Source organism: Camelina sativa, chromosome 16 (assembly GCF_030686135.1).
Source record: "Camelina sativa cultivar CO46 ecotype springtype chromosome 16, ASM3068613v1".
Classification (NCBI taxonomy): Eukaryota; Viridiplantae; Streptophyta; class Magnoliopsida; order Brassicales; family Brassicaceae; genus Camelina; species Camelina sativa.
This window is the reverse complement of record NC_141895.1, coordinates 18,896,466-18,908,840: the sequence shown is the minus strand read 5'-3', so window position 1 is coordinate 18,908,840 and position 12,375 is coordinate 18,896,466. Positions and strand designations below refer to the sequence as shown.

At 34.7% G+C, this 12,375-nt stretch overlaps 1 protein-coding gene across 2 annotated transcripts; it reads left to right on the top strand.

Annotated features, from left to right (window-relative positions):
* The first annotated feature begins 4,922 nt into the window (after positions 1 to 4,922).
* Positions 4,923 to 7,898, top strand: LOC104750692 (transcription factor bHLH49). Of its 2 annotated transcripts, XM_087492980.1 has the most exons (10): positions 4,923 to 5,098; positions 5,240 to 5,379; positions 5,530 to 6,459; positions 6,544 to 6,768; positions 6,849 to 6,914; positions 7,006 to 7,074; positions 7,165 to 7,236; positions 7,326 to 7,490; positions 7,573 to 7,666; positions 7,763 to 7,898. In XM_087492980.1, the coding sequence occupies exons 3-10, from the start codon at positions 5,671 to 5,673 to the stop codon at positions 7,798 to 7,800; spliced, it is 1,518 nt and encodes a 505-aa protein (XP_087349106.1). In that variant the 5' UTR covers positions 4,923 to 5,098; positions 5,240 to 5,379; positions 5,530 to 5,670; the 3' UTR covers positions 7,801 to 7,898. The 2 variants fall into 2 exon arrangements, with proteins under 2 accessions (XP_087349106.1, XP_087349104.1); XM_087492978.1 differs by having other exon boundaries at positions 4,948 to 5,379.
* Positions 7,899 to 12,375: the final 4,477 nt, after the last annotated feature.

Genomic DNA, 12,375 nt, shown 5'->3' with positions numbered 1-12,375 from the left:
GAAATCCAATTCATCATTCATCAAATCACAGTCTAACAAATCACACTCTAACAAATCTAACACTCTAAATCTTCAAATTAATCTAAAGCCAAATCTTCATAAAATCTAATAAATATACCATAATCCTAAAAAACTAACAAAAATTAAGGAAATATGACAAAAAATGAGAGAACTTACGCCATTCTTTAAAGAGAGCCGCCGGAGTAGATCCGCCGGAGTAGAGACAGCCGCCGGAGTAGAGAAATCCACCGAAGTAGAGAAATCCGCCGGAGGGAAGAAAGCCGCCGGAATAGCAGCTGGTTTGGACGCCGGAAGTCGCCGGATTGGAAGCCGATTCTTTGCCGGAATTTTGGTTGCGAGAGCGAGAGAGAGGATTTGAGAAGTTGGCGTTATGTCGACGAGTGCGAGAAAGAAGATGAAATGACTTAGGTTTTATCGATGTTACCGACGGAAATACCGACAGAACATCCGTCGGAATTCAATAAAAAATTTAATTCTCCGCGATACCGAAAATTTAATTGTATTTCGTTCCCGGAGTGAAATTTCGCAATTCGTCGGTAATCCGTCAGAAAAACCGACGGATTACCGACAGAATACTTTTCCGACGGTGTTCTGACTATTTACCGACGCATTAGATATTAAAACCCTTAATCAAGAGACCTCTATGGATGATTTGGACCGGGAACCAAAATCGAAAGGAAAAGAAACTCTCGACGCATGCACAAAGATGGTGGTAAGTTATAAGGTGTTACGATTACTGGCCACAACGAATATTGTCTTCCATGCTTTCCAAATGGGTTGAAACCATCTGTAGATAATCCTAGGTACACGTTTTGTCGCTCATACGCAAAATCCGGATACACAGATTGGAAATGCCTCCATGCTTCCGCATCTGAAGGATGCGTAATCTCTCCGTTTGATCTATGTTCTGCGTGCCATCTCATTGGACCTGCCGTACGCTCAGATTGATATAATCGCTTCAACCTTTCCGTGATCGGTAAATACCACATCCTCTTATATGGAACTGGAACCCTACCTATTCTATCCTGATATCTTGGTTTTTGACAAAATCGACACCTTGTCCTATCTTCGTCTTCTCTCCAATAGATCATGCAATTATCTTCGCATACATCTATCATTTGATAAGGCAAACCAAGACCGGAGACCAATTTCTGAATCTCGTAATATGTACCTGGAAAATGATTATCTTCCGGCAAAATGTCTTTCAAAAAATCAGTTATCGCATCCACACATTCCTCAGCCAAATTATAGTCCGTCTTTATGGTCATCAATCTGCTTGCAGATGACAAAGCGGAATGACCGTCCCTACAACCTCCGTATAACGGCTGCTTAGCTGCGTCCAACATAGAAAAAAACTTGTGTGCCTCTGCATTAGGCTCCTCTAAACTATCAACATTTTGACCCATCGATTGCATATTTTCCCTATATGCATCATTCACCATCTCAAGAGAACCCACACAATAATCTACTTCTGTTCTAGGTTCCTCTACTCTATCAACAATATATGGTTCCCTAGAACTATTGTACTCTGGTCTTTCACCATGGAGAAACCAAATCTTGTAACCCGGCATAAAACCATTGGAATAAAGATGACCCCATACTAAATCAATCCTAATATTGTGAGAATTCTGACAAATCGAACATGGACATTTCAACTTACGGGTTTTAGAGCAATCGGTTGTTGACAAGCCAATTCCATAAATTCACCAACACCACGAGCTTACTCATCATTCAATAAATTTGATTCTGGATCGAGCATCGGTCCGTCCATCCACGATCGAAAATAAGAAGAAGAAGACATTTTACGTATGTTTTTTTTTGAAAAAATGAGTGAGAACATGAGACAAAGCGATTTGTTTATATAGAATGGTTTCCGTCGGTAATCCATCAGTAATCCGTCGGTAAATTTTGAAACTGCAACGGTCATAAAACGGCTATAAGAACGGATACTTTGGGTCGTCGGAAATCTGTCAGTAATTCGAAAAATGTAAAATGGACATATTTTCCGACGGATATTACTGACGGACTATATCCGTCGGAAATCCGTCGGAAAAAGTGACGGTTTTCCGACGGATAAAGTCTGTCGGTAACTTACCGACAAAAAAACCGACGAAATCATTCGGTGTTAGATAACTGTCGGAAATCTGTCGGTAATTTCTGACAGACAAATTTCCGTCAGTGCGTCCGTCGGAAATTACCCTGTTTTCTTGTAGTGCTAAATTAAAATATATAACGACTAACGAGTGTTGCTTAAAAACTGATAAAAACTACCATTTTCTTGTCGTCAAACAAAATTTTGTAATATTAATGTATTTTCATATGCTAAGAAGTCCAAAATAATATTTAACTAAAATGGGAAGAGTATTATTACACATGTGGTGATGATGGGTGATTTAGTTAGTAAAATCAACTAAGCTCAAATAATTTCGAGCTCTTCAGTTATGTATAATTAAAAAAGAAAAAAGTGACTAGGTACATAGTGGCAATAATTTATCAAGTAATATTAAGAAGTTAATAATGCAGCATATGCTTAAACTATGGCTTCAAAAAGTAAAACAAAAAACATAAAATTAAACTACGGTTAAATAATATAGGGAATAAAAAAATAGAAAAAGAGAAGATAAAGTGAAGGTGTGGGCTGGAGAGTTCAATTATTATAAGGTTTAATTTCTTATAGGTCTTTGGAAATTGCAAGTCCCAAGGCCAACTAATAATGACCTCGATCTTTGCGCTAACCGGACCGTCCATCTACTACTCTTCCTTTATTTTATTTAAAATCATTTCTTTCTTACTAGTTGTTAATACCTTTACACTTGTCCATGACCATATTTAACAAATAATTTTTGTGTTAGGCGAAAAAAAAAAAGTAATTTGCGTCAATAATCATTTACCTAGTTAATAAAGTATACCAAGTTGTTATAGTTAAAAACTAAATTTACGTAATTTTGGAAAAAGTTATACCAAGTATGTTTTTTTAAAAAATAAATACCAAATGAATTTTTATTTGGGACAGATCTTGCGTATGCTTTGATCTTTGACCTCATCGCAAGTTAAATAGTAAGAGAATAGCTCACTACTATATATATAATGCACTGAATGAGATTGTCATCACTTCATTGGAATCATACAAAGGAGAGTTATAGAATATGCAAAAATAGGATTCGTAGGCTCAAAGTAATTACTAGGTCTTTTATTGTATTCGTATGACGGTCGATTTTTGTTTTTTAACAATGTAAAACGTAGTGGTTGTCAACAAAAAAAAGGGTATAAAAACAGCTAACGTATTTATTAACGTTTGCTTGAAGTAGTGCTTCCAAATTCTTTAAACACTACGTACTAATGAATCATTTACATTTACACATGCATGGGGTTGTGAAAATGTTGAATCCAACGTCAAGAGATCCAGTGACATTTTTTGACTAAAGTGATTTATGTAAGCAAGTTTGAACATACTCTAAATCTTGCTTAAGATTGCTGATCTATATATGATTTGATTGTTCAAGCCATGCATTTTAGTGATAAATTTCAACTCAAAAGTGTAGTTTGTTGGTGTTGGTGTCGAAGTACTAACCGAGTTAAACCAGAATCGAGACTGGTTAATCAATGAGTAACAAACTAACAATTATTTGTAATCTCGGCTTAATGTTTGTTAAGCTCAATCAAGTGTTAACCGGAAGTTTTGTATTTTGTTTTGTTATGAATTTACATATAATGATATTAAGTATTTTTATGACATTAATAGAAGGTTTTTATTTTTATATTTTTGTGAAATGCCTAAAAATAAGAAACAATTGTAATATATTTCTAGCTAACAAAATCGTAATATAAGACCTCTATCGACCACGAAGATCTCGTAGATTATTTGACTAACCAAGACGTACAAATAAATTTATAATGAAGAAAGAGGTTCTCATCAACTCACAAGTTGTCTATATAAGCTGACAGAATGTATAACACAGCTTGAATATCTAATTAAACTATTCCAAGAGAGAGTAAAAGATCTAACTATTGTCCAATATTGAAATATTCTTTTTCTTATCATCATAGTAGTATTATAGTATAAGTTTGCTATGAATCTTTTAGTAAGTCTTAGCAGTACGGTTTTACAACTAGACTTGAGCTGCAAAAAAATATTCTTCAGCGAAAGCAAGCGGTCAAAAGACACAAAAATAACTTTAAGAAAAATATACTAATAAAATCTCCAACAAATCGTGCATGAAAAATAAAACTATTTTTTTAAGAATTACATATGATTCGGTACAAAATCCAAAACATTGAACATGAAACCAATAATTGCTATGATTATTCGCAAGCATATTAGTATTTTTTTTTTTTCACTATTCAACATTTTTGGCTCACTTATGAAAACAAATTTATTGTTACTACTTACTACTAGTACTTTTATATAAAAAAAACATTTGAATATGGAAACTTGAACTTATTCAACATTGAAACTAGCTAACAAAATCATAAAAGTATGCACATGACTGACTAAAAAAGTTAAAAACAAAAGTGTTGACCAAAAAAAAACGAGTTAAAAAGACAGACTAAAAACAAGTAATGAATATGTTAGCAAGCAAGCATTAAGCTCACAAAAATAATCTTTATTATATTTTTCAATGTGTGATATAGAAATAGAATTGAATGAATGATTACTAATGTCGGTAATATTACTTCAATAAATTCGGAATAAAATTAAAATATTTTTTTATATAATAATGTTATAAAGTACAGGCTTAAGCTAGATGTATTTTTCGGAATTTTTACAAGACAAAACCTAATTCATTAACTATAGAAACAAGAAAATAAATTAAAAACATAAATAAATATAGCGACAACCCCAAAATGAAAGTTGTCACTGTCAGCTGATTGTTAGAACTAGAATAATTACGTGTTAAATTAAAACCCTCTCTTACAGATTTAACTAATTTAATCACTCAATTTTTAAACTAAACCCTCTCTTACACACACAAAAAAAAAAAAAAGGTCTCTGCAAAATTAATAATGCTTGGATACTTTGGCTATGGCGGTGTTTATGTTTAATGATCAAAAAGCTCTGTTTTTTATGCAAGCGTGGGTATAAATCCATTACCTCTCCCTAATTTTTTTTCTCTTCTTCTTCTTCTTCTTCTTCTTCTTCCTTTTTCTTTTTGTTTACTCCGTTTCTAAAAAAAAGCCACTCCTTTGCTTATCTCTCTCTCTCTCTCTCTCTCTGCAGCTGAAGAACAGAGAAAAAAAAAGGTTTTTTTAGTATCTGACCCAAAGGACCCATAAAGCTTTTTCCTTTGTGTTAGAAATTGAGGGATAAAGATTCAAACTTTGTTCAGAAAAAAGTGGCACAGATTCTGAAAACTATGGGTATCTTTTTCTCCCTGACTCTTTTTTTACTTCTGATTATATATATAAGCTTCAATCTGGTTTAGGGTTTTTTTGGAGTTTCGTACGGATAAATCTATTGATTTGGGTTTCTCTTGTTCTTTCATTTGAATCAATTGTATCTACTTGAAGGTGGTGGAGGATTGTGTCTTGTTCACTGTATCTTCAAAGACGAAGTTGAATGGGCTGGTTTGTAGTGGTTGTTGATCTTGGGGGAGGTTCTCTTTTGATTGATTAAGTGGTGTTGTTGTTGTTCATCAAGTTTAGAAGAAGATGGATGTAAGTGAAGAGAAGAGGAATCGTGATAGTAGTAACTATGATTCTGTTGATAATCCAACTGTAGATTGGCAAGTTTCGGGTTCTAATCCGGTCTCTGCTCCGATTGATTCATATACTCAAGAGAATCTGATTTCAGCTTGTCCTTCGTCTTGTTCACCATCTCAGATGATGGATTCATTTGGTCAAACTCTTTGGTATGATCCCACTAGTGTTCAGCAAGCTGTGGGTTATGGTGGTGGTTTTAATGTCCAGAGCAGCAATGGTGGTAATGCTTCGTCTTCTTCTTCTTTTAGGGGTAATATTGATAGATCTCTTGAAATGGGTTGGAACCTGCCTAATTTGTTGCCTCCTAAAGGCAATAATGGTCTTTTCTTGCCGAATGTGAGTAGCTACCTTCCTCCTAGTATGGCTCAGTTCCCGGCTGATTCAGGTTTTATAGAGCGTGCTGCGAGGTTTTCGCTTTTTAGCGGTGGGAATTTTAGTGATATGGTGAATCAACCACTTGGGAATCCTGAGTCGATTGGTTTGTTTCTTCAAGGTGGTGGAACAAGGCAAGGGCAGTGCCAAAGTAATGAACTTAATGTTGGTGGTGGTGAACCTCACAATGATGCGTGTACAGTTGTGAAAGAACCAAATGTTAGATCAAGTGAACAATCTAAACTGAATGTTCCTGGATCGGGGAATGTGTCCGAGGATACTCAGTCTAGTGGTGGTAATGGTCAGAAAGGTGGGGAAACCTCTTCCAAAGGCTTTGACACAAGAAAGAGGAAAAGAAATGGGCAGGTGATGTTTTGAAGTTACTCTTTTATTTTTTTGTTCTCTCTCTGCCTTTATAAAAGTTAACACTCATAACGTTTCTGTTTGTAGAATTCTGAAGCAGCTCAATCGCATAGATCTCAGCAGTCTGAGGAAGAACCAGAGAACAATGGTGATAAAAAGAGGAATAAAGAGCAAAGTCCAAATTCACCTGGAAACAAGACAAACAGTGGGAAACAACAGGGGAAACAAAGTTCTGATCCTCCAAAAGATGGATATATTCATGTGCGAGCACGAAGAGGACAGGCCACAAATAGCCATAGTCTTGCAGAAAGGGTACAAACTATCTTGGAAGTTGAAGTTGAATAGAAGCTATCTCTTCTTGTATTTTCATCTTAATTACTTTGTGATTATAGGTTAGGAGAGAAAAAATTAGTGAAAGGATGAAGTTTCTTCAAGATCTTGTACCGGGTTGCAACAAGGTAAGGTATTTTTAAGTGTTGATAGTGATGGATATTAAATATGTAAGAACAGAGACAAAGCTAATGCAGAAAAATGAATGTGTGTTTGCAGGTGACTGGGAAGGCAGTTATGCTTGACGAAATCATAAACTACGTACAATCACTACAACGCCAAGTTGAGGTATGAGATTTCCTAATTCTCAATGAAGTGTTACTTTGTGTTTGCTTTTTGTAATCAATTATTTTTCTCATACTCTTTTGCGTAAAACAGTTTTTATCGATGAAACTTGCAACTGTGAACCCACAAATGGACTTTAACCTTGAAGGTCTTCTTGCAAAAGATGTAAGATATTTTTGCAAGTATTTCAACTAATTCTCCTTATCATTTGAATCATCCTACTAAGGTTCTTATAACCTGAATTCTATGCGCAGGCACTTCAGCTACGAGCTGGTTCTTCATCTACAACACCATTCCCCCAAAATATGTCAATGGCTTATCCTCCTCTACCACATGGATTCATGCAACAGACCCTTTCCAGCATCGGACGGACCATAAGTTCACCATTGTCTCCTATAAATGGCGGATTCAAGCGACAGGTATGTATGTATTAGCGGTCTGGAAAATGAACAAATCCGAACTCGTAATCTGATATTGTTGGTAATTGTTTATGCAAAATAGGAAACAACTGGATGGGAGGGTGATTTGCAAAACGTGATCCACATTAACTATGGAGCTGGTGATGTCACACCCGACCCTCAAGCAGCAGCTACAGGTCAAAAGTGAAACCTGTTTTAACTCTTTTTTTCACCAAGTAATAGTAATAGTTTGTTTTGGTAAACCTTCTCTGTAATTTTTTTTCTTGTTACAGCATCTCTTCCAGCTGCAAATATGAAGGTTGAGCCATGATATTTCTTCTTGTTAGATAGAATATGAAGTTATTGTAATCTTTTTATTTATTTATTTAAAGTTACTATGTACTATAATATAAAGATGTTATTAACGAATATGATACTATGACTGCTAGTACTACTACTAAGTGTTTGAGATTAGTGGAAGAACCGAAGAAGAGTAGAAATTGTGAACACTAACAATGCAAAATGATAGTTTTGTATAAGTCATAATAACATTTTAGTTTGCCATCTAATAGACAAGATTATGGTTTGTGCTACAATATGGGTTAGATGTTTTTCTCTACGATCGAAAATTTGTATCATTATATTCAAAAGATAGTTGATGTTATTATAAAAATATAGATATTTATCTCTACTTCACCTTAAATTTCTATTTTGGTTAGATTAATTTTGGCTGAATAGCATTTGATTTTATTAAATATTCGTAATGTAGTGCTTTATAATATTTTGCTTCGTTTTTTGTTAGTTACTTTTTTAATAAAATAGTTATAATTATGTGCGGAACAATATACTTATGAAAATATAATATAATGATAGTTATTTAATAAGTTTTAAAAGACAAAATTGTACCATAAAGACCAAATCTGTATATTATTATATCATTTTCTATAAAAATAAGAAAATTTGCGAATTAAGTTGATCTTACAATTGAAAATCTATCAATTAAGTTGATAATACCATTGTAAATAACTATTATGTCATGTAATGGCAAATATCTGAACAAAATGATAAAGTTTAACAACCAATTTTTCAGTATAATCTTTAACATTTTTTATTTTATTCGCTGTATATCCTAATTCATTTTAACTCATCACTTGCGAGCTCTTAAAATTTTCATTCTTTTTTTAATACATAATTTCCTTGAAAGCTTGATTAATAATAAAGTAAATGAGTTAAATTTATAATTCTAATAAATAATGGATGTTTAAAAATTAATAATTAAGTTGAGAAAAAAAATATTAATAGTTAAAACACAACTCTATTAATAGTTAAACATAGAGGAATGGTTTATACTCTTGATGAAATACTTTTTAAATTAGAAACGATCTACTCAAAATTGAACGTTAGTCTTTTGAGAGATACATAAGAAATAAAAATTTGACTCGAAAACCATATTGGAGAAACCCTACTTCTATGTAAAACCTAAAAACTTCTAAATACACTAACCAAAGAACTCTAAGTTAGAATTATCCATGAAACCTTAAAAAATGTCTAGACATATTCACCTGAAAACCCTAATTGTACTTACAGTTTTTACCAATTATTCACCGAAAAATCTTTGTTCAAATATCTCTTTTGTCTCATTCGACCTTTACATGATTAAAAATTGATATTTGTAACCTCCAGAGTAACTAGTTTACCTATAATAAGCATTTTCTTTAATAATATGAAACTACTCAATACAACAAAAAAAACATTGCACATAATTTCACTTTCCCAACTACAATTGCTAGATAAAAATTGGTATATGATATATCATAGTTTTTACGGTTTTTAACCATGATATAAGTGTGTTTTTTGAGTCTTTTCATTTGTTTCTAGGATTGTTTTTGAGTCTTTACAAGTTATTTAGGAATTTGGCACGGAAGGAGCAAAATGGAGCTATTTGGATGACTTTGGAGCATTTTACAGAAGGAAAAGAACTTGGACTCGGATCAGAGTAGCAGCGTCGACCGACACCGAAGGAGCATCGGTCGACGCCCATGTTTATCCGACGAGAGAAAGAAGAAATTGGAAATTTTACAATTTTACCCAAAGTTTTCCTAAATTACAACACAAGTCCCTGACGTGTTTTAGGACATATAAATAGTGTTTTTGGGTTTTAGAAAACCCTTAAATATTAGTTTAGGAAGTTATTTTCTATCAAGTTTTTGAGAGAGAGATATTGAGAGCTTTTGGGAGAGAAAGAGATCAAAACTGCTTTGTAGAGAAGAATTCTTGAACTCCCTTCTTATTTTTTAATATCTATTGCTTATTATTCAGTATGATGTCTTGTTCTTCATTAAACATGTCTGAGTAGTTTGCTTGTTAGGTTTAGGGTATTTCACAGGATTTTTATGATTTATTAGATCTGTGATTTTTAGGGTTCTTAATCTTTTATGATCTTCATCTTTGGTTGTTCTTCACAATAATTCGTGATTGATCACCTAGAATTATTATCTTAGGGAAATTAATTGATATGAGAATATAATTGTTTTCCTGATTAAAATCATTGATGAACAAAATTACTTTTTACAAAGAGATTTGGATTAGTGATTTTGTGAACTTATCTAAACTTGTTTTTAAAGCTGATTTTTAACTTAGAATTTTACAAAGAGATTTGGATTTTCTGGTTTTAAATTTAGATAATAATTGCAGTGAGAACTGAATTATTTTACCAAAAAGTTTAGAGTTCTAGATATGATTTTTATTGCATTAACCCTAATTAATCAATTGATTTAATACTTCATAATTACCTGAGAAATTCCCTAGGCTTAATCTTTTGATTTCCTGATTTCACAACACCTTGATTTAATATTTTGCATTGTCTTCTTTTGTTTTTAATACAATTTAATCTATTTAGCGTAATATCAAAAACTCTATAATTTATTGTGTTTGATCTTGAGTCTCTGTGGATTCGACCCCTAAGTACTACATTGATCTCTTGTTTGAGAGAGTAGCTCTAGGGTTAATTTGAGCATATCAAATTTTGGCGCCGTTGCGGGGACTCTTTGATCTACCATTAGATTTGAGTTTTGTATTTCGTCTAAATTTTTCATTTTATTTTCTACTTACACGCTTTTGTTTCTTTTCTCTTGTGTGTTTCAGGTACATGCCTAAGCCTAACACCAGGAAGAATCCTACTGGTCCAGTTGTTAAGTTTACAAACCAAGAGTTAGGACAACTAGAGCGTGATAACACAAAAGTAGCCAAATCAGCCAAGATGGTCAACCCAATCATATTGAGACCAGATGCGGATGGTGCTTTGAGGGATCAAGAGGGCCACTTGTGCAATGAGCAGGGCCAAAAGCTTGATGCAGAAGGGAATATTATTGCTGTAGTTGCTGTCGGAAACGACCAAATTCTGGTAGTTGACGAACAGGCCGGCGGTGTCAATCGACACCAACATGGTATCGGTCGACACCCCCTTCCTGCAGACAGACGTGGAGCTGCAAACCATGTCAACAATCCGGTTCGAAGACAGGAGAACAACCGAGACTTGATCAGGACCATTGCTGACTACAACCGGGCTGATCTTGTGTATGAGAACCGGTCTGCTATTATTCCTCCTCCATTCCAGAGCAATGATTTTGAGTTGAAACCTGCTTACTTTCAACTAGTTGGGCAGAGACCTTTCTCTAACCTACCCAATGAGAAGCCTTTGGACCACATAGAGCATTTTGAGGATCTTTTAACCAGTATCAAGGCTAATGGAGTGACTGAGGATTACATCTTCTGCAAGCTTTTCCCTTACTCACTTGTAGGAGAGGCATCTTAGTGGTTGAAGCAGTTACCAGCTGGATCATTGACAAATTGGCATTACGTCAAGGTAGCCTTCCTCAACTACTTTTATGTTGATGCAATGTCAGATGAGTTGAGAGTAAAGCTGTCATCTTTCAAGCAAAGACCAGATGAAGCTTTCAAGGCCGCTTGGGTGAGATTCAAAGCTTATCAGAGGGACTGCCCACACCATGGTTTCTCAAGGGTTCAATTGCTGAGCATTTTCTTCAGAGGGTGTGACTGGAAGTATCAGTTGGCTTTAGATGCTGCAAGACATGGGAATTTCAAGACAAGATTTCCAGAAGATGCTGAAGTTTTGATTGAAAACTTGGCCTCCAGCAATAGTACTAAGAGAGCTGATGCTGAACGAAGAGATTACATGGAGAGTTTGATTCAAACCAGTTAGCTTCTGTTAATGCTAAGCTGGATTCAGTGCACAATCTCCTTGTGGGTAAGAAATCTGTTCACTTTGCTGTTGAAACTGGGACATATGAGCCAGAACATGATCAAAGAAATCGTGAGGAAGAGGATGTTAACTATGTCTATGGGAATCAGGGACAGCGGTTTGGAAATCAGCAAAGTAACATACCTTACATTGGAAACAGCCAACGCAGTAACTTTCAAGGCAATTCTTCTGGTTTCACTCCCAAACATGACTATCAAAAGCAGCAACAAAGCAGTGGATACACAAGGACCTATGGCAATAATTCATATCAGTCTCCACCTCCAAAAACAGCTGAGAGTAGTAGGGTGGAAGCTATGCTTGAGCAGCTTTTGCAAGGTCAAGAACAGATGACAGTGACCTTCAATGGGAAGCTTGAAAATATCTACACTGAGCTTAATGGGAAGTTTGAAGCTTTGAATATTCATGTCAAGAAGCTAGAAAGTCAGGTTGCACAAACAGCTGGATGCGTCAAAAGGCAAGAGGGATTTCTCCCTGGGAGAACTGAATCAAATCCCAAGCATTCATGCAATGCAGTGACCTTGAGAAGTGGCAAACAACTCCATTCTACACCCCAGAAGGATCACTCTCATGATCTACTTGAGTTGATTGATGTTGAAGAGGATGAGGATGTTTCTGCGGAACTAG